The 27,085-nt window shown below is 38.6% G+C and overlaps 1 protein-coding gene across 7 annotated transcripts in view; it reads left to right on the top strand.

Moving 5' to 3' along the window:
• Positions 1–27,085, top strand: part of vps13a (vacuolar protein sorting 13 homolog A) — a 422,990-nt gene that overhangs the window by 274,625 nt on the left and 121,280 nt on the right. For all 7 annotated transcript variants that reach the window (XM_043712521.2, XM_043712545.2, XM_043712559.2 and 4 more), the window contains 8 exons: positions 3,149–3,309; positions 6,583–6,698; positions 12,308–12,596; positions 14,980–15,375; positions 16,297–16,401; positions 17,448–17,594; positions 19,129–19,257; positions 21,746–21,879. In XM_043712521.2, the coding sequence (XP_043568456.2) occupies positions 3,149–3,309; positions 6,583–6,698; positions 12,308–12,596; positions 14,980–15,375; positions 16,297–16,401; positions 17,448–17,594; positions 19,129–19,257; positions 21,746–21,879 (1,477 nt within the window). The remainder of the gene's footprint in view (positions 1–3,148; positions 3,310–6,582; positions 6,699–12,307; positions 12,597–14,979; positions 15,376–16,296; positions 16,402–17,447; positions 17,595–19,128; positions 19,258–21,745; positions 21,880–27,085) is intronic.

Here is a 27,085-nt window from a genome sequence, read left to right as displayed (position 1 = left end):
GAACCAAGGCTGGAATGAGGTCAGGGGCTAAGTGGCCCTCGTAGAACCCAAAATGGGTATTAGTAAGGAGATTATTGCTGAATAGGTGCTGCTTGATAGTAGTGTTGATGACACATTCCATCATTTTACTGATGATCAAGAGTAGACTGAATAGTTGGTAATTGGTTGTGTTCGATTTGAATTGAATTGAATTGAATTTATTGTTACATGTACCGAGGCACAGCTAAAAGCTTTGTCTTGCAAACAGTACAGGCAGATCACGTAGTTAAGTAGCATAGATAAGTAAATAATAGGTAAACAGCGGCAAAAACAAAAACACAGGTACGGACTAATGTTAAGAGTTTGAGAGTCCATTCAGTATTCTAACAACAGTAGGATAGAAACTGTTATGAAACCTGCTGATGCATGTGTTCAGGCTTCTGTACCTTCTCCCCGATGATAGAGCTCGTGGAAAAACATTGCCAGGGTGGGATGGATCTTTGAGAATGCTGGCGGCCTTTCCTTGACAGTGGGCCTGGTAGATAGATTCTATAGATGGGAGGTTGGCCTTTGTGATTGTCCGAGCCGAGTTCACCACTCTCTGTAACTGTCTTTGATCTTGAACGGTCCGGTTGTCATACCACGTAGTGATACATCCAGACAGAGTGCTTTCGATGGTGCACATATAAAAGTTGGCAAGGGTATTCGCCGTCATGCCAAATTTCCTCAGCTGCCTGAGGAAGAAGAGACGTTGTTGGGCCTTTGAAACCAGTGTGTTCATGTGAAGAGTCCAAGAAAGCTTGTTGTGGATGACCACTCCCAGGAGCTTGACACTTCACTCGGTTCACCTCTGTGCTGTTAATGTGTAGGGGGGCATGAGTAACATCCCACCGAAAGTCAGTAATGAGTTCCGTGGTTTTGCTGGCATTGAGAGCTAGGTTGTTCTCAGTGCACCATTTTTCCAGGTGTTCCACCTCCTGTCTATGGTTTGTTTCGTCGCCATTGGGCGGCACGATGGCACAGTGGTTAGCACTGCTGCCTCACAGCACCAGAGACCCGGGTTCAATTCCCGCCTCAGGCGACTGACTGTGTGGAGTTTGCACGTTCTCCACATGTCTGCGTGGGTTTCCTCCGGGTGCTCTGGTTTCCTCCCACAGTCCTAAAGATGTGCAGGTCAGGTGAATTGGCCATGCTAAATTGCCCGTAGTGTTAGTTAAGGGGTAGATGTAGGGGTATGGGTGGGTTGCGCTTCGGCGGGGCGGTGTGGACTTGTTGGGCCGAAGGGCCTGTTTCCACACTGTAAGTAATCTAATCTAATCTAATCATCTGAGATTTGACCAACAATGGTGGTGTCATCATTTGTTCTGCTTTTTCTGTACAGGACATGATAGGGAAATTTTCCACATTGTCTGATAGATGCTAGTGTTGGAGCTGTGCTCAAGCAGCTTGACTAGGGGGCGAGACAAATTCTGGAGCACAAGTCTTCAGTATTATTGCCGGAATATTATCCATAACATTTGCAATATCCAGTACATCCTAACTGTTTCTTGATATTACGTGGAATGAATTGAATTTGCTGAAGACTGGTATCAGTGAAACTGGGAAACACTGGAGGAGGCTAAGGCGGGTTTTCCGCTCAGTACCTTTGTTGTTATAGAGTCATAGCGATATACAGAATGGAAATAGACCCTTCGGTACAACTTGTCCATGTAGACCAAAAATATCCTATATAAATTAGGGTGTAGCTTTGCTCGCTGAGCTGTAGGTTTGATATCCAGACGTTTCATTACCTGGCTAGGTAACATCATCAGTGGCGACCTCCAAGTGAAGCGAAGCTGTTGTCTCCTGCTTTCTATTTATATGTTTGTCCTGGATGGGGTTCCTGTGGTTTGTGGTGATGTCATTTCCTGTTCGTTTTCTGAGGGGTTGATACATGGTATCTAGATCTATGTGTTTGTTTATGGCGTTGTGGTTGGAGTGCCAGGCCTCTAGGAATTCTCTGGCATGTCTTTGCTTAGCCTGTCCCAACGCTGACCAAATATTTAACTATACCAGCAACCATCCCAACAGACACAAATGAAGCTGTATCAGAACACTATTCCAACGAGCCACCACATACTGCAGCACAGACAAACTTCGGAAAACAGAGGAGAATCACCTATACAACGTATTCAAGAAGAACGGATACTCAAAAAATACAGTCCGCAGATTCCTCAAGAACAAACCACGACATGCAGACCAAACACATCCAGAAACCCTAACCACCTTATATCAAAAGAAGTTTCAGCAATGACAGCCAGACTATTAAGACCCCTCGAATCCTAGTAGCACGCAAACCCACCAACACTCTCAAACAAAAACTAACAAACTTAAAAGACTCAGTACAACCCATGGACAAAACCAACGTCATCTACAAAATTCCATGCAAGAGCTGCCACAATCACTACGTAGGACAAACAGGAAGAAAGTGAGTCACCAGGATACACGAACACCAGCTAGCCACAAAAAGACACGACCCTCTCTCCCTTATAGCCCTACACATGGATGAGAAAAATCACCAATTCTACTGGGACAACACATCTATCCTGGGACAGGCTCAGCAAAGACGTCAGAGAATTCCTCAAAGCCTGGCACTCCAACCAAAATGCCATAAACAAACACAGATCTAGATACCATCTATTATCTGCAAACTTATTAACCATACCTTTTATATTCATATCCAAATCATTTATATAAAAGCAGAGGACCAGCACCTATCTTTGTTGCACACCACTGGTCACAGACCTCCAGTCTGTAAAGCAACCCTCCACTACCGGCCTCTGCCTTCTACCTTCGAGCCAATTCTGGATCCAAATGGCTAGGTCGCCCTGTATTCCATGTGTTAACTAATCTACCATGAGGAATTTTGTTGAACATCTTACTGAAGTCCATATAGATCACATCCACTGCTCTGCCCTCATCAGTTCTCTTCATTACTTCTGCAAAAAAACTGCTTAAAAGATGACAAACTATATGTGGAAACTCATGAATAAAGTACATATTTTCAGTTTTATATGTGGCTGTTAAGTGGTGAGGTGCAACTGTAGTCAATTTAATTTGTGATTTGGAGTGAATAAGAAATATGTATCATTTGAAATTGTTCTTTCCTGTTAACTTTCATCATGTACAGCTCCTGAAGGCCACACTCGTGCAGACAAAATTCCATTAACTAAGTTAGGCCGTCGAATGTATACTGTTTTGCATGAGGAATCAACCGTTGAACGATCCATTGTATGTCAGATTGATGCAGTACGAGGAAGCAAGAGAATAACCATCCGTTCTCCTGTTCAGGTATACTGTTCATGTTAACTTTGTATTTCTTATAGAACTTGGCTGCTATTTAAACATGCGAAAGCTTTTAATGCATGGTAATCCCTTCTTAGTCGTGTTTCTTCTTACGTCTATATGTTTTGAGAAAAATATGAACATAAAATGGAGTAAAACAGAAACCCAAGTTGGCTTATACCTATATATTGGGTTATATATGGAAATAATCCCCATACAAGATTCTCATAGTGTTTTCCTGACATAGGCAACCATGGCATCCAGTCTTGAGTTTTTCAAATTTAAAAGACGACAGCCAATAAGGACTGCAATATTCAACCACTTTGAATGAATTAATTTAACTGGGCATGTTTAGGTCACCTGAGATATCCTAGTGGCTTCAATTGCAGAAAATTTAATAGATCAGGGCAATGATTATTTTTATGTCATGTTTTGTAGAATAAAACAAAAACGTACAGTATATTTCCTGGAGGAATCTGAGACCTTTTTGAATAACAGTAATTGATAAAGTTCTGGCCAATCTTAGTCCTTCAATGAACAACATAAACACATTATATGTACATGGCATCATCACATTGCACTTTGTGGGAGTTGTTATACAGTCAGAGAGATATACAGCATGGAAGCAGACTCTTCAGTCCAACTCATCCATGCCGACCAGATATCCTAAATAAATCCAGTCCCATTTGCCAGCATTTGACCCATATCCCTCTAAATCCTTCCTAATCATATACCTGTCCAGATGCTTTTTAAATGTTGTAATTGTACCAGCCTCAACCACTTCATCTGGCAGCTCATTCCTTGCACACACCCTTTGCGTGAAAACATTGCCCCTTAGGTCCATTTAAAAACTCCGTCCCCCCCTCCCCCTCACCTTAAACCTTTCCCCTCTAGTTTTGAACTCAACTACACCAGGGAAAAGACCTTGTCTGTATACCCTATTCATGTCCTTCATGATTTTATAAATTCTATAAGGTCACCCCTCAGTCTCTGACATTCCAGGGAAAATAACCTCAGTCTGTTAGTCTCTCTACAGTTCAAACCCTCCAATCCTGGCAACATCCTTGTAAATCTTTTCTGTACCCTTTCAAATTTCACAACACCCTTCCCATAGCAGGGAGACCAGATTTGAATGCAGTATTCCAGTAGTGGCCTAACCAGTGTCTTGTACCACTGCAACATGACTTTCCAACTCCCATACTCAATGCACTGACCAATAAAGGCAATGATACCAAACGCCGCCTTCATTATCCTGTCTACCTGAGACTCCACTTTCAAAGACCTATGAACCTGCACTTTAAGGTCTCTTTGTTCAGCAACATTCCCCAGGCCCTTACCATAAAGTGTATAAGTCCTGTCCTGATTTGCCTTCCCAAAATGCAGTATATCACTTACAGGTAGTTCTCATATAATGTCATAGTTACGTTCCCGTGTGACACTGTGTTATAGTAAATCGTGCAATAGAAATAATGGAGCCTGCAAGAAAAACAAGGTTGGGGTGAACCACCAAAAAAAACAGTGAAAATCAAAACAAAAGTAGTAGTTGGCCTAACAAATGATAGCACAGTCTAAGTAAATTTTGACCTGTTGTGTGACCTTTTGTATGGTACTGTATAATGCATTTAATCAGAATCTTCAACTGATTACTCTCGATTGGCATCTGTACCTACTGGCTGCACTACATTCTAATCAGTCTTCTGATTCCATCCAATGGGAACACTGAACAAGTCAGATTCCAGAGCCTTGGTAGATCAAGGACTCGATCTCAATTTTTTTTTTGCTACATGTCAGTTTTGTCAAGTCTGTTGGAGGGTTTCACATCCTGATGCTTGGGGATGTCTGTCACCTTTATTTTGCAATACCTGCCTGATTTATTAGCTACCCCACCCTTTGACCCTCTCACATTCTAGCACTGTCATACCATGTACCATTTCCAAACCAACTCACCACTTCCTAGCTATCCCAGAATTGAGCAACGTCCGTGGTGCAGTACCATCTTTAAAAGGATATTGTATACCTAGACAGGAGCTGTAAGTGCGGAGCTGCCTTGCATAGTTCCTGACATTGGCCCTGGATGTGGCAGACAATGGAACATTGGTGCTTCTCCTTGTGGGTGAGGACATGGAGATGCTGCTGATGGAGATGGAGTGATACAAAGGCAGAATGTCCTATTCTCCCAGTCCAACAGAGGATCCCATTCTACCAGAACCACGCCAACTTGGACCAGGGTTACCATCCAGGCCACTGCAGTCTCGACCATCTGAGGGAATGCACAGAATGTAGGAAGAAGATCAGTGATCTTCTCCACTCTGCCAATGAAAGTGCCACCAAGTGATGCTGACGCAGAATCCAGTCTTCCATGCATCGTGACATCTAGTGCCAGGAATGAGAATTGCATAACAGCAAACGGGAGTTTGCTTTACTTAAAAAAAAAGTCGGCAATTCACAGACAAGTCACTTTTGATGAAGGTGTGTTATAGGAAAACAAACTATCTAAATTAAAATCCATCTGCCACTCCTCGGCCCATTAGCCCATCTGATCAAGATCTTGTTCTACTCTGAGGTAACCTTTTTCGCTGTACACTACACCCCAATTTTGATGTCACCTGCAAACTTACTAACTATACCTCCTATGTTCACATTCAAATCATTTATATAAATGATGAAAGCCAGTGGACCCAGCATTGATTCTTGTTGAAAACTGCTGGTTGTGTGCAAATTGCCCCATTTCCTACATTACAACAGTGATTCCACCTCAAGAATATCCCATTGATGGTTTATTGCCTTTAAACATCTGTTCATTGTGAAATGCGATATTTAAAACTAATTTAAAAAAAATATATCTGTATTCTTTCAATCTGCCTGCCTGGTCTCGATTGGCCTGGCTGCCTGTTCTAATTTGTTTTGCCTGTCCTTTTTGACTTATTCCTTTAAAGACTGGGAGGAAATTGGTACCAATGCATTTGTTTGTTTGCCGGTCAATCAACATGTCTGATGTTTTTCATTATAGTGTTGATTATCGTATAAGCTTTATGCTACATCAGCATAGTTGAAGCTAGTACGATTGAACTAATTTCATTTGAAGACAACTTTTGGAAAGAAGGTACTTCACGCAGTGTTGTGTTGTATCAACACATTTTGAAGCATTATTGCACTGATATGTATCATATTGGTATGGGGTTCCCATTAATGATGCAAATATGCTATTTGGATATAGTTGGAAACTGTTTATTGGATTTATAATGTTTTAATTGAATTCAACCTTTATTTAAATTACAGATTAAGAACCATTTTTCAGTACCTTTCAATGTATTTGAAGATTTGGAGTCTTATCAGAAGATACTTGGTACAATACATCCAAATGAAGAGTTCAATGTTCCTTTGCTCTCTTATAGGTAAAATCTCTTTCTAAGCATAGTATTTTGTAAGGAACAATTTGCATGAAGTTAAAAAGTATTCTTATGTTATAGCATTGATGCAAGAATCTGAGAGATAATTAATTTCTTATCACTTATTTAAAGCTGAAACTAATTTGTTTTACTTGTTTTTGATTGGACAAGGGTGCTTTTACTAAAATAGCTTCACTCAGTTGTGCAAGTGTGTTGGAGATCTGCTGTTGTGATATGCTATACTTTTCTGACTTGGGGTGGTCTCCTCATCCACTGCAGTTGACTGCAACAAAGACAGAAATTACTGAAGAAACTCAGTAGATTTTGGCAGCATCTGTGGAGAGAAAGGAGCGTCACTGCATTGGTTCCAGTGCTACCTCAGTTAATGTTTCGTGTTCAGTATGATTCTTCTTCAGAACTGGGAGAACAAAATGAAAAAGCCAAACTAGAATTGAAACTCTGCATCTCTTTCTATAGATGCAGCCAGACTTGCAGATGTTCTCCAGTATTGATGTTGGACTTTTCTTGTTAGCACGTCCTTTAGCACATGCTAACATATCCTTGTACACCAGTCAATGAAAATAAGCATGTTCATATAGCACACAGTGAAGAATTGGTATGTTGGCTGTCCTAGTGAGAGAATGTGAGCACAGGAGCAAGGATGTCTTGTTACACTTCACTATTATTACTGTGCACAGCTTTGGCCTCATCTGAGGAAGGATGTTCTGGCTACGTAGAGAGTGCAACAAAGGCTTACCCAGATTGATTCCTGGGATGCTCGGACTGACATTTAAAGAGTTTGGAATGGTTAGGACTATGCTCACTGAGCTTAGAAGAATGAGGGAAGATCTCTCAGAAACCTACAACATTCTAATGACTAGACAAGATAAACACAAATTATGTTCCTGATGACTGACTGGGGAGTCCAGAACCAGGCTTCACAGTCTAAAAATGTAGGTCAGGCCATTTAAAACTGAGACGAGGATAAATGTCATCACTAATGGTGTGGTGAGTCTATGGAATTCTGCACCACAGAATGCAGTTGAGGTCAAAACATTGGGTGCTTTCGAGGAGATAGATACAGTTAATCATAAATTTAGAATCGAGTCCACACCAACTTTCTGAAGAGCAGCACACCCAGACTTACCTCCTTACATTATCCCTGTAACCCTGCATTTCTCATAGCTAATCCACCTTATCTACACATTCCTGGACACTATGGACAATTTAGCATTGCCAATCCGCCTAATCTGTATGTCTTTGGACTGTGGGAGAAAACCTGAGCATCTGACAGAAACCCACTAAGACACTTGGAGAATGTGCAAACTCCACACAGTAGTCACACAAGGGTGCTTCCTGATGCCGAGAGGCAGCAGTAGTAACCACTAAGCCACTATGCCATACCACCCCAACCATTGAGCTACTGTGCTGCCCTTAGTTCTTGGGAATAAAGTAAAGGCACTGAGTTGGATGATCAGTTGTGGTCATATTGAATTGTAAAGTGGACTAAAAGTGCCGATTGTCCTATTCTGTGGTTAGTTTTTGTGTTTCTAAAGCATTCCCTGAATGCTACTTTTCTATCATTTTGCATCTGTTTGTTTGGCAAATGAATTGAAATCTGTGTACTCTGGTTACTTATTTTGCTGGCACTGGAAATTGTTTCTTGTTCTCAAATGAAAATCATTCATGATTTAGACACCATTATCAAATGTCTGTTTACCCTGCTCTGCTATAAAGAGAACTACCAAAGTTTTCTTAATCTCTTCAAGTAATTTAAATATTTAATTCCATGCACCATTCTAATAAACCTCTTCTATATCTTCGCCAAGACCTTTCCTGAACTGATACAGAATTAGCCATATTATCCAGATGCAGCCTAGCCAATTTTTAAACAAAGATTGAGTGTAACTTTGATTTATTACTGACACGTGTACCGAGGTACAGTGCAAAACGTTGTCTTATGTACTTTACAGACAGATCATACTGTATTAATGCATTAGGATAACAGAACAGAGTGCAGCATGCAATGTTACACTGCCATGCAAGTCCAGAGAGAGATCAACATTAACATTAAAGAGGCCCATTCAAAACTCTGACAAACAGCAGGGAAGAAGCTGTTCTTGAATCTGTTTGTATGTGTATACAAACTTCTGTTTCTTCTGCCCGATGGGATAGAGTATAACCAGGAAGGGAGGTGTCTTTGTGTTGGTTGCCTTCCTGAAGCAGTGGAAGTATAGATTCAGTCAATGGATGGGAGGTCAGTTTGCATGATGGACTGGGCCATGTTCACAACTGTCTAGTTTCTTGCAGTCTTGGGAAGAGCAATGGCCATTCTGCGTGTGATGTATCCAGATAGGATGCTTTCTATGGTGCAGGAAAAAATCCCAATAAAGCCAACTTCCTTGGTTTTATACTGTTACAATCCACTGGAGCAGTGTGCTGCAAATAGTGCCCTGCTGTCTCCAGAGTCTTACTAAATGTTAGAAATACATTTTTTTTACCAAGGTATGCACAATGCACCAAGTTACCTGACTTTCTCCCCTGTAACCACAAACCTGCATACACAGTACACAGACAAACAAATAAGGAAATTATTATTGGTGAAAATGGAGAAAAACTGGAAAGTCAATTCAGTAGGCTTTGCTTCCTGATGCCGATGTCAAGATGATCCATCTTTGGCTATCCAGGCTATTGTTTTTTCGTTATCTTTCTTTCCAGAGGTTTCCACTAGTTTTTAAGTACAGAACAACTGGGAAAATTTCTTCAGTTTATCAATTCAAAAACTGCTGCAGGAAAGATTGCTGGTTCTTTTAAATTCTAATTTGAGATTTTTACTGCAGTTTCTGCTGGAGAAAACGATGGTACACTGTTTGCTGTCTCTCTTTCTCTCATTTGTTTTCAGTTCAGTCTGCTTAATTAGTTGAGAACCAATTTCATTTGTAAACAACACCTCAACTCTTTGTCATCTGCACATTGCAGGAATACATTAAGAAACGGAGTTCACAGTAGATAATCAAATTTCTTGTTGTGAGGTTATGCAGCTAACCTGTAAATACCAATTTTGAAAAATAGCTGTTCTTCCTGCAGTCCACAGTTTTTGAAGACAAATTGTTCTTACACTATGCCTCTATTCATGAAGTCAGGGAGCTTCTATCCTTTCTTCATTTGTCCTGCCATCTCAAGGTTGCTGTGTTCCTGCAATCGCTTTATAATTGTAGCATTTTGTTTCTACAAAAACCAACTGCTGCAAATGCTGAAAATTTGGAATAAAAACAGAAAATAGTATAAAAATTGAATACATCTATAATAATTACTAAAAGGAGTCACGAAGTCAAAGCATTTCACCTTGCACTCATCAAGACTTAGATGCTTGTAACAGACATTAAAAAAGAAACACTAATTTATACAGCATAAAAAAAATACTGCTGGCTGGTTAGGTCATCAGCATGGAGAAATCAATGATGTAAATGTATTAGTCTTGATGAGTGCAAAACAAAAATTTTCAATCTTGTGTCTTACCATTGTTTGTAAGTACAGAACTTAAACAGTTTTTTTGCAGGACTGTAATATCTGGATGAAGGCAAACAGTATTGGAAATATTTCAAGATGTTTCAAGAGAACTTGACCTACCTGCATCCACCTATCGCCATCCCACCTACATTTCTCCCAGCTACCACCCTCTCCATTTATTTCTCAACCCATTCTCCCTTCCCAATCCTGATGAAGGATCCTGCCTAAAATGTCAACCCTTCTGCTTTTCGGATGCTGCCTGACCGACTGTGCACCACACTTTATTGACCCTGGCTCTCCAGTATCTGCAGTCCTCACTATCTCCAATTCTTGGTAAAGTGTCAACAGCTGAATAGTAAATGAAGGAGATGATGTATAATTGAATTAAATGAGGCAGAGAGATAATTACAAAAAATTAAAAATAATGTGTTGCTGGAGACCAACCAAACGGCTAGAATAACATGATAGATGAGTCACGTGTCGAGGGACCAATCAAGGTAACAGGTAATCCAAAATTGTACAAACTAATTAAGGTAGAGAGATCGTACCAAGTTATCAAGGTGTTAGTGTCAAAACAGGACAGTAAGGAAGATTTTACAAACACAGAACAGTATGATGTGGCTACATGTAGCGTGACATGAACTCAAGATCACAGTTGAGGTCATCTTAATGGATACAGAACCTGGCTATCAGTTTCTGCTCAGCGATTCTGCATTGTTGTGTATCTCAAATACCACCTTGGAGGATGCTTATCCGACGATAAGAGGCTGAATATCCTTGACTACTGAAGCCTTCCCTGATTTGGGAGGGAACATTCCTGTCTGGCGATAACCTGTATGATTTCTCAACCTTAATTAGTTTGGATGGTTTTGGATTTGTTTTTCCCTTGACTAGGCCCTTAGCATGCAACTCTTACACCTATCTTGTTATTCCAGTCATTTGGTTCATTTCCAGCACCACCTTATTTTTGGTTTTTTTTTGTAATTATTTTTCTGCTTCAATTAATTGGATTAAATGTCATCCCGTTCACTTACTAGTCAGCTGTTGACACTTTACTCACACTGTCTGACACTTTGGATTACGTACAGAGACTTATTATTTAACATCTACTCATACCATTTGTATGATCATTTGACCTCTCTGCCCATTGATCACATTCCTGATGAAGGGCTAATGCACAAAATGTCGACTTTCCTGCTCCTCGGATGCTGCCTGACCAGCAGTGCTTTTCTAGCGTCACACTTTTCGATTCTGACTCTCCAGCATCTGCAGTCCTCACGTTCTCCCATTGATCTCTCTGCCTATAAATTCTGTGCCTGTATGCTTTTCTTCACTTCACCTGACAAAGGGGTAATGCCCCAAAAGCTTCTGATTTGAAATAAACCTGTTGGAATATAACCTGCTGTCACATGACTTCTGACCTTATCCAATTTAGTTATTGTAATATTTTTCTGGCTTGCCATTCTCCACCCTCCATAAACCTTCCTTATCCAAAATTCTACTACCTGTATTCATTCCAACAACATTTCTACTTGACTAGCGCCCTTTTTTCCTTACTGGATTGCATTGGCTCTTTGTATTTAAATGCATGCCATGAGTGCTCCGATTCCTCCATCAGTTCAAAGTAACAATATTCACTGCTATGCCCTCCCACCCCAAACCAAAATTTTGTTTTCACCATGACTGAATTTTTATGCATCACCATGTCCCTTTGCAGCACTATTTGATGCTATGGATTTCGTCTCCTTAGCTGCTCTTCATCCAGCTCATTTACATCTTCATATCCCTCACCAATTTAAGGCATAGCTTTAATCTACTTCCTTGATTAAGCCTTTGGTTTGATCTCTTAACTTTTCTATGCCTTGATATCATTTTTCTTTCTGTCTTTCTATGAAGTGCCTTGGGATCATTTCCTTTAAAAGTACTATGAAACCGAAATTCTTATTCTTGTTAGTTTTGAGGCAACAGAAAAAACTTCCTTGTGACATTATTCATTCTTTATCTGTTTTCACTTGCTGCAAAATTTTAGTTTGCAATTTTTTTATACCAAATGAAAAATTAAGTATTTTATTTTAATCTAGTTTGTTTTGTGCATGTTCTTGCAGATCAGATCTTCGTTTGCAGCTGATAGTGGAAGACGAGAAAATATATACTCCCTGTGAAGCTATCACATTTGGTCATGTTAGCACAAGTACTGAAATACTATTTCATCGCAAGTGCCAGTTTTCTAGAGGTGGTGACCAGCATACCCTTATGATCAATATAGTTGCAATGCATGACATGCTGGCATCTGACAATCCTGATGAAATTAACAATGCATATGTTCTCCATTTGTGGCCGAGTGCTGTACTTCAAAACCTTTTGCCTTATGCAGTCAGTGTTTCCTTAATGGAGGTATGTTTGCCTGTGTGTTTTGCATGTAGACTGTGATAAATGTTAAATTTGTTTTTCTTAGGATATTATTACACATGGAGAAAGAAGTACTAACATCAGAAGCAGGACCCAGAAACACCATTGATGCTAAGAGTTTTAACATTCAAACTCTCCTGTTTTCTAACAATAAGTTGCTGTGTTTTTTGGCTTGCTTTAAGTATTCCTCACTAATCATATGGTTAGGTAATGCTCTCAACAAAAAACATTTTGTGTTCCCATCGCACTCCGATTCAGAATAGGGCTACAATATTAAGTAAACACTTTTTTAAGGAACTTTTCAGTTTTATTTAATCAAGTAAAAAGAATTGCTGTCACTGAAAACAAACAACTAGAATACTTTTCTCAATGTTGAATTATTATTTTAGGCAATTTTTTAGTTAAAATTCTTCAGTAGTCATTGTCACTATAGCCCCTGAGGACCATAAGGCTGCCCTCTCACGAGAGAAAGACAATTGATGGTGAATTTGACCTGAGGGTCAGCACACTTCAGGTGAGGTGTGAGGTCAAGAAGATTGAATCTTCATGGTATCTCATCTGGTGTTGGAATTTAACCCATGCCATTGGCATCACTGCATTGCAAATAAATTAACTGAAGTAACTGACACCTTAAACTTTTTTGTGTATCTATTGATCACCATTTATCACACTAAAGTTTCTTTGCTTTCTATAGCACTATGACTCAAAGTGATATGTTGTTCAGTGTTGGCAACTGTACCAGACAAAAAGACCCTACTTTGCTATGTTTGTTTATACAATTCTTCCATATAAATGATGTCGGAAAGCTTGACACATTTGAGAAAAGCAAGGTTGAGTGGCCATCCTTGCTGGCCTTTGTAGATGCTCAGTTCTTGTCTCCCCATTTATCATTAAGTAATTTTACAACCATGCAACCCATGTAATCCTCTCCTGAAAAAAAGTCAAAGCTATGTTTGGATCCCAATAGTAATGCCAGCAGCTGTGTCTTTTCTCAATCAATTGTTAATTTCATTGTTGAGATGCCTACCTTTGAAGAGCCTCGGCACGAGACACAGATTTGCACTGGCTGATTTGAGATTCACACAAAACAGCAGATGAGCTGACTTGAACTTTAAATAGTACATTTAAAACTTGAGAATAATTTACATGTGAAAAGTAATCTTAATGTTGCAAACTTCCTTAAAGGGGAAATGCATAAGGGATCAGAAGAGAGTGTAAAGATTGAAAGAGTGCGAGACAAGGCAACAATTGGCAGAAAGACAGTGATAGCAAAGATGTGGCTGTTTGCAAGGGTTGGGGAGGTGAGAGAGAGAGGGCAAGGGTATGTAAATGTTAGTGGTTAGCAGCCCATATGTTTAATGTAAGGCTGGACAGGACACCCATCACTATATAGGATTGGGAGATGCTTCACAAGTATGGAGAAAAAAAAAGCATCAATATTCTTCCATCTTAATCACATGTTTCATTTTTAGAATATTAAAATATATTTCAAGAATTAAGTGCCTACACTAAAGATCAGTAACCGTACTTGCTTAACATTTGTTCTGTAATTCTGTAACTTAAAAGTGGTTTTAGCATGAATGACATCCAGTAACTTAAGATTTAAAATGTTGCTTATTCTCAATGGATTATTCCTTTGATTTATTTTAGAAATGGTTTACTTCAGAATATTGAAAGAAAATCAACAGCTCATGTATTAAGAATTCTAAAACCTGCTAGTCATTCTGGCTTATGAATTGCATAAATGTCAATTTATTTTTCTCATGTCATGGCACACCATTTATACAATGTGTTTTGTTATTCACCATATTTACAATAATAATTTTTCTTTGTTTTTTAAGTTAATGAGTGGAACTATTTTTGTTGTGTCTGGTAAAACTTCCTGCTTCAATTCACAGTTGTACAGCAAGATTGCTTCTTTTAAAAATGAGTGGAATGGAAAAAAAGACAGGAAAAATACATATAAGACTATAAAAACATAGAAAAGCAAGATGATAGTCTCACTTAATCTGTCTTGTATCATCATTTCTGCAAAACACTTACATTTAATTTTAGCAGTAAAAACTGATCTCTTCTGATGAAAAAAGTTTCCATTAGTCCAAGAACTTCTCTTTTTCAAATGTTTAATTGTGTTCACGTTTAGCAATTTTATTTATTTATTGAGTAGAACTATCAAACAAATTTCTAGTGTAACAATAGGGCTCTAGCATCATTCCAGAAGTTTGGGAATTCCTCCTTGCAATAATAAGGCTACAAGGTAATTTCTTTCATTGTTTTTTAGAACATGTATAAATGCATAAATGAAGAACATCTTGAAAATTAAATACAATAATCATAATTTTATGTTCGAAAATAATTCTTGTTGCAGGAAAATAAGAGTCGGAGGTTGATTCTAGATGAAGGACATTCTGCCCAACTTCATGATGCTGTACTAGACCAATCCAAACTGACACTGACTATTATTGACTATTTAGAACATAATTGGGCAGGAGAATACTTGATCAAAAGCAATCAGACAGATATTGAATTAATTAAATTTAAATCATATATTGATGGTGAAGAAACTGAAATAGATATTGCAATCCTTGCAACATACAATGTTGGACATGTGATGCTATCATTGTATAGTCCCTATTGGATGATAAATAAAACTGGACGACTGCTTCAGTACAAAGCTGATGATGTTCATCGTAAACATCCTTTGGACTACAAAAAGCCTCTCCTTTTCTCTTTTGGATCTAAATGCTTTTTTGAAAAGAATAAAGTAAGTTGTTTATCTTTTTTTGTTGTTTTACAATTTATTGCTCATTTATTTTCCTCAAGTATTAACATAATATTACAACATTATTCAAAGGGAGAAATTTTAACCTAGGAGAGTGCATGGATTTGGGCACAAGTAAGGCTTTCTTTTAATCTAAAATTATTTCAATTATATAATATTTCATTGTACAGGGGTATTATACTTTTATTGAGTTAATAATAACTCTAATCCAAGAGAAGCAGTCATGCGTGTATTTCCTCTTATCAATCAGCCATCAAGCAGCAAACCTGGACAGAAATATAACAACTGGGAAAGGAATCTAGGACATTTTTATGTATGACATATTTATTTCTCTTCAATTAAGCATTAAGCTTTACTTTCCTGTCACTGCTAGAAGTGAAACTGGGATTTGATAGTACACTTGTTAGAATCTTTGTTGACGTTTCATTATTTTTATTTCATTCTTGTAAAGCTGTGGACTGTGAGCTGAAGATGGCCTTAGACTGTGGCCTGGGAACACTATCGTTGTACCAACCTAGAAACAAAATCTTGCTGTCTTGATCTTTCTCATTTAAAAATCAAAACTTTGCAGTGTGCTTTGTATATCCATATTTGCATAGCTTCATACACATTTTCTCCACTCCTATTTTGATTAAATTTGTGTTGGTCAACTGGTACAAAAATAGCAAAGTTGCATTATTTTATGAAACACAAAATTAACTAGCTCCCAAGCTTTTTTTTCTCCCTTATGGACGAGTTGCATTTATGAAGTATAATATGACATTCCTTTTGAGTAAAATTACTGTTGTAATGCAGAAAAATGTGGTAGAACTGAGCATAAATAATTTCAGCATAAAAGATTGAGGTACAATGACTTGATTACTATAAAATTGTGTCTTATAAAAATTTATTTTAAAAATATAGGTTCAGCTTAGGATAACTGACAGCCAATTATCAGATTCATTTTCTCTGGACACAGTGGGTAGTTATGGCTCTATTAAATGCAAAGGACCAAAAAAGGAGTATCAGGTAAGTGTCTTTAAAGCAATACTACAATTTATATTTTGCCTACATATGGTTTTAATAGATTAAAGTAATGAATTGAATCATACAATAGTTACAGTACAGAAGAAGGCCTTCTGATCTGTAGGTTCCATGTCAGAGCTCTGAGAGAAAAATCTATATTCCAAATGAGGGAGTGGGGTGACATAAATTGGGCCTCTAATCAACTGTTTGAAGCATATGATTAAATATAATAGCTGTAGAAAGACTAATAAGTTAATCTTTACCTCTTAATGCATACTGAACAAAAGCCCACATGCCATTAGTTCAAAATCTAAATTCTACAATAGTCGTTGATGATATCTATAACTCATACACCTTACATCACAAAATAAATGCAAACGCATGCAATTTGGGAAAATTATTTGGATAAGACACTTTTTTTTTGTGGAGACATTATGTTAACCAATTCACAGCTAACTTTTTCCATTATCTGTCTCTTCTTTATTCTTGATTTGTTTTTGAAAATACCGCACTCATTTACTGCTAAAAATAATCTGGAGCATCTGCTGACATCGAAGTCTGGCAGGAAAAGGAACTCACCTTCTACAGGAAATGAGCATGATGTTTGCTAATATGAAATTCATTCCATGATTACAAAAGAACAACACTAATAAATGCTTCTACATTTGTATGTAGAAGCAGTGTAGCTATGTAAGGAGTTGCATGTCATCTATACAATGGAGAGGTGTACAACAAGTGCTGGCAGCGTAGGAATCCATTGTCTGTACAAGCCTGAGGATGCGCGACATTGTGCCCAATAATTTGATAATTTGTAACTGCAGCAGAGCCTTTTGTCAGTTTGAAATAATATAAAAGGATTTTGATGGTTTATAACTTTTATTGCTTACCAAAGAGAATTATGCAAGCCTTCACAGATGAAAACCTGAAGCACAATTGAAATTCATACAAGGATGCAAACTTGTCAGTCATTAATTTAACTAGTTAAGTTGAACATTTTCCCTATATAATCATAAACAAATTAAAGTTTATTTAAATGATTTTTTTTCTAGGTTGGTGTGAAAATAGACAACAGCAGCTTTAATCTAACAAGAATTGTTACCTTTACACCATTTCACATGCTAATCAATCGAACGAAGCACAAGATTGAAGTTACTGAAGAATGTGAATCAAAGTGGTTGGGCATTGATTCAAACCAGGTAATTGAGCATCCTTTTAATCAATGTGGTGAATATTTAAAAGAAATGTATAGTTCATTTGAAAAGCTGAATATTGCAAGATGTAGGAACTGAGAAGATGAGTAATCTAGATGTCTCGGGAGACAATCAATGCCTGTTTTTCTTTTATTTTTCTTTCATGGGATGAGGGTGCTGCTGGTAAGGTCCAGCCCGTCCTTAATTGCCCTCAGAGGGGAGTTAAGAGTCAACTACATTGCTGTCACACGTTTCCAGATCAAGTGAAGTGAGGCCAAGGATGGTAGAGTACCTCTCTTAAATCACATTATTAAACCAGAAGTATTTTACAAAAGTCAGTGATAGTTGTCATGGTCATCATTAATGAAACTGGCTTTATATTCCAGATTCTATTAATTGAATTTCAATTCTACCAGCAAACATGAGTGATATGTAGCACTAATATTAGCAATGGTGGTATAGCGGTGAGCATAGCTGCCTTCAAAGCAGTAGACCTGGCTTTAATTCCCAGTCATCAGAAGCTGCCACCTTTTGGAATGGTACAGTGGCTCAGTGGTTAACATTGTATCACAGAGACAACAACCCAAGCTCTATACCACCATCAGGTGACTGTGTGGAGTTTGCATGTTCTTCTCATGGCTGCATGGGTTTTCTCTAGGTGCTCCTTCCACAGTCCAAAGATGTGCAGGTTAGTTGGATTGGCCATGCTAAATTGCCCATAGTTTCCAGGAATGTGCAGGCTAAGTGGATTAGCCATGGAAAAGGCAGGGTTACATAGATTGGAGGGGGGAGGTTTGGGTGGGTTCTCTTCAGAGGGTCATTGTGGACTCGATGGCTGATTGGCCTGTTTCTACACCATAGGGATTTGATGTTTCTATGAACACGGTGGGATTTGAACCTATATTTCCAGGACATTGGCCTAGGCCTCCGGATTACTAGTCCATTGACATTACCACTACACCATCATGTCTGAACCCTAATATTGCAGGTTTCTATAATTTACAATAGGCCTTAAACAACTTTAGTCCTTTTAAAAAGAAGTGCAGATTGTAATCATGGTGGATTCTGTTGCATGGCTCAACTAAGTTGGAATAAATGAGTTTCCTCATTTGTACCTTTCTTTTGATGTGCTCAAAACTGAACTTTGCAGTAAATGTTCTTACCTACCCTTGGCTATTTCAATAGCCTTGTGAAGTAAGAGGTTGCTCTGAAATTATTTGTTAGATTAACTTTCACACATCTGTTCACTCAGTCCTGTCATTTTTATGTTAGGCAGAAATCTTGTAACTTCTTTACGTATGCTTACTTTCCAGTTTTCACTTTGTCTATAAATAGGATTTGAGCAGCTTGAATTGTTCACGCAGTTTTATTTCTTTACCATTGAGTAGCCTGCACAATGAGTCAAATTATCCAATAGAACAAAGTCTTATTGATGTTATCAGTCTAAATGAAATACATAATTTAAGTTTATATTTTACCATTAAACATGTCATAATTTTTAAAAATTTATTTACGGAATAGTTTGATCTATTTTAACCAGTGCAGCCCATTCTGGCCTGCCAGAGATTCTGAGAGATTAGCAGTTCGAATTGAAGGATGCAGTGCTGGGCCCCAAAAGTTTTACTTCAACAAACAAGAAAATTGTCTTTTACTGCGTCTGGACAATAAGGTATGAATGTTTTAGAAATGTTATGATATAAAAACCATGATTATACAAAAGTACCAAGGTGAAATTGGCTCCTATGAAAATGATGTGATAGAGACAATGCACTTTTTACCAACCTACTGCCACCCACAGTTACTTGGTAATATTTTCTCACCCTATATCCTATAAAGACGTCATTACATTGTCTCAATTCTTCCTTCTCGATTACATTTGTTTTGATTATGCAACTTTTCAAACCAATAATTTTGCAATTTAATACAATATATTCAGTGTTTACAATGTGGTTTCCTCTACAGTTGGAAAGATCAAATGTAGATTGTGACTGCTTTGCAGAACCTTCACTCCGTTCAAAAATCCCAAGACCTTGTTGGTTTGATATTTGATCTCACATTGATGTTTCTGCCCTTGGCCTACTACATTGTTTCAGTGAAGTTCAATGTCAACATGAAATACAAATCTTATTTTTCAATTAGGGACTCTACAGTCTTTCAAACTCAAAATTGATTTTAGCAATTTTAGACCATTTCTGACCCATTATGTTTCCTTTTCACAGAATCATTGAATTTTGTGGAGCAGAAGGCCATTTAACCTTCTCATGTTTGCACTAGCTCTCTGAGCACAGTACCAAACCCACGTCTTGTCCCTATAACCCTGCACATTGTTCATGCTTCTGTATTCGTCGAAGCCTTTTTTAAATGCCTCAATTGACCCTGTCTGCATCACAGTTCCAAGCAATGAATTCCAAACTCCGACCACTTGCAATGTGAGTTTTTTTCTTCTCATCTCGCATTTGCTACTTTTGCAAAACAATTTAAATGTGCCCTCTGATTCACAATTATTTTCTTTGCTTGTTTCATTTATCTTTTATTTTTGCTTGCTGTCAGAAATACACCTAATTAAAGCACATCATGTACTTTTAAAGTACTTCTTTTCTTGTACTGCTCCATTCCCTTGGGTACTGTAAGAATTACTCTTCTATAATTCAGTTATTTTGGGCTACCACCTTGTCACAGATCATAATTTTTCCTGTTCCAATTCATTCCTTGTGCAAAGCTTATTACATTTCTAACTAGTGATGAAAAGTCATTGATTGTGGATGTTAACTGTTTCTCTCTCTAGAAATTTACCTTTCTGTTGAATATTTCCAGATTTTTTATTTATCATTTTGAAATTCGATCGCCCCTCAGCTTTTAAACTCAAAGATATCCAAGCTGAAATTATAGAAACTACCCTCAATATTATATTCCAGTATCATTTTGGTAAATCTAAGTTGCACCCTTTCCAATGTCAGTGAACCCTTCCTGCCAAGCAGGCCTCAAAACTGAACCCCTATTCCAGATGGTTCAAAGAAATCTTACTGGACTTGAAACATTAGCTCTTTTCTTTTCACCACAGATGCTGTCAGACCAGTTGAGTTTCTGTTTTTTTTAATATCTGAATTTTGAGGTGTGATTCCCTTCAAATACTAATTCTCAGGTCTCATTCGTATCCAAAATTTGAAGGACCCAATAGATGAGGAAATTCCAAATTTGGCTGCAATGGCCATCCCATAATAGCTCTACATATTGGAATCAAGAGAGATGCCCTGAATCAGGAATCGAAAGATGAACATGCACAAGTTTGGATGTTGACAGAGAAATTCCAGATCAGGGGTTGGTATCTGAAGATGGAGGCACTGCCAAAAGGAGTTGATCTGGCATCAGTAGAGCCAGTTAGTGTTGGGCAATTTAGGATCGAGAGATGAGGCTGGAGATTAGGAAGAGATCAATTTTAGGGCCAGGAGTTGAGTTGCTCATTTTATTGATGAACAATCTCATAAATTGGAGGAAAAGAAAGAAAAGAACTGCAAATGCTAGAAATCAGAACTGAAGAAGTTTTGAAAAAGTGTTACTGGGTCCAAAACATTAACTCCGATTTCTGTCCACAGGTGCTGCCAGATCTGTTGAATTTTTCCAGCAATTTCTGTTTTGCTTTTGTAACCTCTGTAATTGGTTTTCTTGAGTTCAGCTTCTGATGAACTTTGGACAAATTGGTGAAACCTCAGTTAGGTATGAATTGCTCACGCAAAGTGCTCACGAACTGCTTCAGGTGAAATTAAAGGAAATCATTTGTCTGCTCTAAATCTTATAGTGACTGCTGCATTTTAAGATGGAAATTGTATTTCTGTCCTGCACACCACATTGGAGCACTGAGGGTTTGTGCAGCATTTGAAAAGTAGATGCTAGATGGACTATGTCTAAGCCATTACTACTTTCTAATAGTTTCCAACTGTGACCTTATTGCTTCTGCTGCAGTGAAAATATTAAGAACATTCTCATTTGTGATCAAGTGTTGACCCTTTGATCTAAAGGACTTGATACTCCATTTCAAAACTTAGCATGTCCAGACAGCAGAAATGTGTTTTTAAATTGTATATTGTGAATTTCAATGAATTTAAAATGAGCTATAATATGATTCTCAACCTGATTGAAACTTCCTTCTTATGTTACAGTTTGGAGGTATCATAGCAGAAGTACACTTGGCAGAACATTCGATAGTGGTGACTTTTAAGGACTATCATGAAGGGGCTGCTCCATTCCTCATTATTAACCACACAAATGCAAGCAGGATTGAGTATCATCAGAGGTACCTTTACATGTATAACAAGAATTTGTTTGAACTGCTTCTATTAAACTTTGTTGATCATTCTATTTAGGAATTCTATAAGCATAGTAGTGAGCTGGGCTTAATTTCAGTTCCCAGTTAAGACAACAGTGAACATGTACTTTAATTAACAAAAAAAAACTCTCTGGAATACATTTTAGCAATAGGCTGTCCACATCAATTCATAGAATTTGTCTTTCAAAAATCAGATAAGCATGTATTCCATAAATTGTAATTTACTGATGGTAACTGTCTTTGCAGATAGATCTGTATTCTAAGGTTTTGCTATGTATTGCATTCTACAATTTATTTCAAGATTATTAAACATTATTTGCACCTTTTGACAATTATTAAAAATGTCATCTGTCAAGGGCCCAACAGCTATGTCAGAATACACACATTTATCAAAATGCTAATCCATTGTTGATACTTGAATCTTAAGTGTTTTTAAAACGCAGTCACTTTAAAGTTATACTGTCATTATGGCAGTATAGAAAAGTGAGTAATTAAGCTAAGCCCCTGGCACTCAGCTCATTTCCCCCTCCCCTTTGCCCTGTAGGTTTATTTCCAACCCAGTCCCTATCTATTTTCCTTTTGAAAGCACAGTGGTCCATCTCACTATTGCATCAAGTGCAAAATCATTACCATTCACTGCGTAAAAGAGTTCTTCCACATATCCTCCTGTATTTTTGTGCACCACTTTAAATTTGTAACCCCAAGTAATTAGCTTTGGGAAGGGCTTTTCTTTGTCAACCTTATCTGCATATTTGTGTATATCTCTTGTGATGCTTTCACTTTAATAAAGTTATTTTGTCCTTTGTTTTTTTTTGAAGAAAGGTCGTAAAGGCAGAGGTGTCGAAGGGTCTATTTATCAATGCAAGGAGGGTGGCCAGTTTTCCCAGTTCAGGCTTTTCCTAGTTTGTTTTAATTGGAGCAGTCATGGAGTCATAGAGATGTACAACATGGAAACAGACCCTTTGGTTCATCCTGGCCGTGCCGACCAGATATCCCAACCCAATCTAGTCCCACCTGCTAGCACCCGGCCCATTATCCCTCCAAACCCTTTCTATTCATGTGCCCGTCCAAATGTTGCAATTGTACCAACCTCCACCAATTCCTTTGGCAGCTCATTCCATACACGTACCACCCTCTGCGTGAAAATGTTACCCCTTAGATCTCTTTTGTATCTTTCCCCTCTCACCCTAAACCTAATACCCTCTAGTTCTGGTCTCCCCGACCCCAGGGAAAAGACTTTGTCAATTTATCCCATCCATCTCCCTCATAATTTTGTAAACCTCTCTGTAAGGTCACCCCTCAGCCTCTGACCTCCAGGGAAAAAAACCCCAGCCTGTACAGCCTCTCCCTATAGCTCAAATCCTCCAACCCTGGCAACATCCTTGTAAATCTTTTCTGAACCCTTTCAAGTATCACATCTTTCCGATAGGAAGGAGACCAGAATTGCACGCAATATTCCAACAGTGGCCTAAACAATTTCCTGGGGCCTAATCAATGACCTCCCAACTCCTGTGCTCAATACTCTGACCAATAAAAGAAAGCATACCAAACGCCGCCTTCACTATCCTATCTACCTACGTCTCCACTTTCAAGGAGCTATGAACCTGCACTCCAAGGTCTCTTTGTTCAGCAACACTTCCCTCGGACCTTACCATTAAGTGTATAGGTCCTGCTAAGATTTGCTTTCCCAAAATACAGCACTTCACATTTATCTGAATTAAACTCCATCTGTCACTTCTCAGCCCATTGGCTCATCTGGTCAAGATCTTGTTGTATTCTGAGGTAACCCTCTTCGCTGTCCACTACACCTCCAATTTTGGTGTCATCTGCAAACTTACTAACTATACCTCTTATGCTTGCATCCAAATCATTTACGTAAATGACAAAAAGTAGAGGATCCAGCACCGATTCTTGTGGCACTCCACTGGTCACAGGTCTCCAGTCTGAAAAACAACCTTCCACCACCACCCTCTGTCTTCTACCTTTGAGCCAGTTCTGTATCCAAATGGCTAGTTCTCCCTGTATCCCATGATATCTAACCTTGTTAAGTCACAACATGAGAGAGTCCAGGGAAGTCGCAAGTTTCAATAAAGAACTCCTCTGACCTTCTGAAATCTCTTTGGATGGTGTACCCTCCTGCCAGTAAGAATCTGTGTTTGAATTTACCTTTTTTTCCAAGAGGTATGTTTGTGGGGTATTACTGTATTGGAACAGGTATTTAGAAGTAGTGACTGTATTGGGTTGGTTAAGGTTTCCCATAGTTAAGTTATTCTAAATGCTGCTTCCTTTTGTATTTCAGCTGTAGTGTTTAAATAAATTGTTTTGCTTAAAACCAAGTGGTTTGACCAGCTGCATCCCAATTGGAACAACCACTTTACACCTGCCTTTTAAAATAAGAAAAAGTTAGGGTGTAGGCTATCTTAAAATATTTTGAGGGGGTCTGGCCTGGTCCATAACACTCTGCCAAATCTTCCCTAAATCACTTCTGCTCCAGTTTCTCTAACCTAACCTAGCAGCTAAAATTCTACGTCAGACCATAAGAAATTTGCCACCTTCCAATCTGGTGGAACCATTCCAAAGTCTACAGAATTTTGAAAGGTGACCATCATGTTTTTACAGCCACTTCTTTCAAAACACTGGGCTGTAGATATTTTATTTATCTACTTTAAATTCCTGGAAGTGCACTCATAAATTTAATCTGAGTGCTGTAAGGGCCCTCACATCCATTCCAAAGTATAAGTGTCAGATCTAGATGTAGATTTATGTGGTAGCCTTTATTGAACTTTGAGGTTCACAATAGCCTCAAACACTTTTTGTACTAAATCCTTTTATTTAGGCATCCCAAGATCCCATACATGTGGTTCCCTACACTCTCAAAATGTCCTGCCAACCTTAAATAATCCATCACATGAATACCAGTAACCTCTGTTCCTGCAGTTGTTTAGAATTGTGCCATGAAGTACATATTGTCCCGACCACCAAAATGTGTCGTCTCAAACATCACTGTATTAAATTCCAACTGCCATTGAGCTGTCCGTTCTGCTAGTCTCTATCCTGCTGCCATCAAATGATGTGATCCTTAATGTTTGCATTTCCAAGTTTGTTCTTGCTGTGAAATTTTGAAAGTTTATGCTAATATGTTCCAATCTCATGCTATATATGTATATTAACAATGTAGTAATCCTGTCACTGACATCTGGGGAATACTACTGTCAATCATCCTTCAGTAAGAAAAACAACATTAACACAACTCACTGCTTTTTATCCTCAGGCTAATTTTTATCCATGCTGACACTGACCTCTTATTCTATGAGCCTAAATTTATTAGCCCATTAATTATGTGATACTTTTAAAAACACTTCCTAAAAATACAAATAAATAGCATCCATTGCATTCCCTTCAACAACCTCCAGTTAATTCTTTAAAATGCTCAAAATTAGATCAGTTTAGAGTGTGGTGTGGGAAAAGCACAGCAAGTCACTCTTGACTTTGATCTCCAGCAGCTGCAGTCCTCACTTTCTCTTCAAAATTAGATCAGTCAAACACCCTCTGATTTTTAAAGATCAATATTGCCCCTCCTTAATTAACTGAAACCTAACCATAAATTTTAACATTATTTTCTTAAAGCCTTGACCATCACTAACATTAAATAGCCAACCTGTATATCCCTTATATGCCCTCAAATTCTTTCTTAAATAGGATGTCACATTTGTCACTTTGCCATTATCTAGCATTTCTACCCCATGTAAGGAAGTTTGAAAACTTATGGCAGACTCTTTGCTATCTCCAGCACACTTGCCTTATCAACTAGTGATGTAAACTATCTGGGGCAGATGGCTAATCCATTCTAAGCATAACCAGCCTTTCCCGTGTGTCCTGTCTATCAATTGCCTTCTCATCCATTACTTTTAGCAATGTTTTGATTGCATTCGTTTTGTCAGTGAAAACCAGTAAAAAACACACATTAAGTATTTCAACTTTGCTTTGCAATGGTCAGCATAAAGCGCTGCCTTCATTCCTAGTAGAGTCATCTGTTTCTATCCACTTCTTGATGACATGCTGTTAAACAATTTTTGGGTTTTTTTTATGTTGACTGCCATTCTGTTTGTTTTAAGCTCGTCTTGTTTTCCTTTTCACATCCCTACTCAACCCATTGTATTTGGCCTGATTTTCATTTGAAGAATTCACTGGATGTGTGTCAGATACTATCTTTATTTTTGTTTTTTATTGTGTCTTCCTCTTACTAGTGAGCTTTGGCTTTGGCTCCCTGCCTTCTTTCTTGTTGGAATTAGCCTAGCTGAACATGAAACACCTAAAAGAAAGCCCGTTATTCTTTTATCAATTCTCCTGTCTGTTTGGTTTCATTTCAGTTTGGCTAGGTAGCCTCTTCTCCTTCAAATCCTCCTAATTCCTTCAGACAAGAGGGCTAGCCATGGGCATCCGCATGGGCCCCAGCTATACCTCCCTCTTCATCTTTCGCATGTACACTGGCATTATCCCCCACCTTTTTCCTCTGCTGTATTAGCATCACCTTGTGCTCGCACAAGGAGGTTGAACAGATCATCAACTTCGCGAACATCTTCCAACCTGACGTCAAGTTCACCTGGACCATCTTGGAGACCTCCTTCCCCTTCTTGGACCTCTCCATCTCCATCCCTGGTGACCAGATCAATATTGGCATCCACTTCAAACACACCGACTCCCACAGCTACCTGGACTGCACCTCCTTCCAGCTTCCATCCTGTAAATATGCTATTGCTTACTCCTAATTCCTCCGCCTCTGCTGTATCTGCTCCCAGGAGAAATAATTCCACTCCAGGACATCTGAGATAGCCTCCTACCTCAAGGATTGCAATTTCCATTCCCACTAGTGCATCTCCTCCACTTCCCCCAACTCTGGTCTTGAACCCCACCCCTCCAACTGCAACACGGATAGAACACCCCTGCTCCTCACCTTCATCCCACTAATCTCTGGATACAGCGCATTATCCTTTGCCATTTCCACCACCTAAAATCCAACCCCACCAACAGAGATATATTTCCCTCCTCACCCCTATCAGCTTTCCACGGAGACCATTCCCTCTGTGACTCCCTTGTTAGGTCCACACCCCCCACCCACCCACCTTCCACTCCTGGCACCTTTCATTGCTGCTGAAAGAGGTGTAAAACCTGT

Source organism: Chiloscyllium plagiosum, unplaced genomic scaffold, assembly GCF_037043375.1.
Source record: "Chiloscyllium plagiosum isolate Xiang-an unplaced genomic scaffold, Cpla_swu_hap1 HiC_scaffold_2, whole genome shotgun sequence".
Classification (NCBI taxonomy): Eukaryota; Metazoa; Chordata; class Chondrichthyes; order Orectolobiformes; family Hemiscylliidae; genus Chiloscyllium; species Chiloscyllium plagiosum.
Note: the sequence above shows the minus strand (reverse complement) of the source record. Positions and strands in the feature narration are given on the sequence as shown.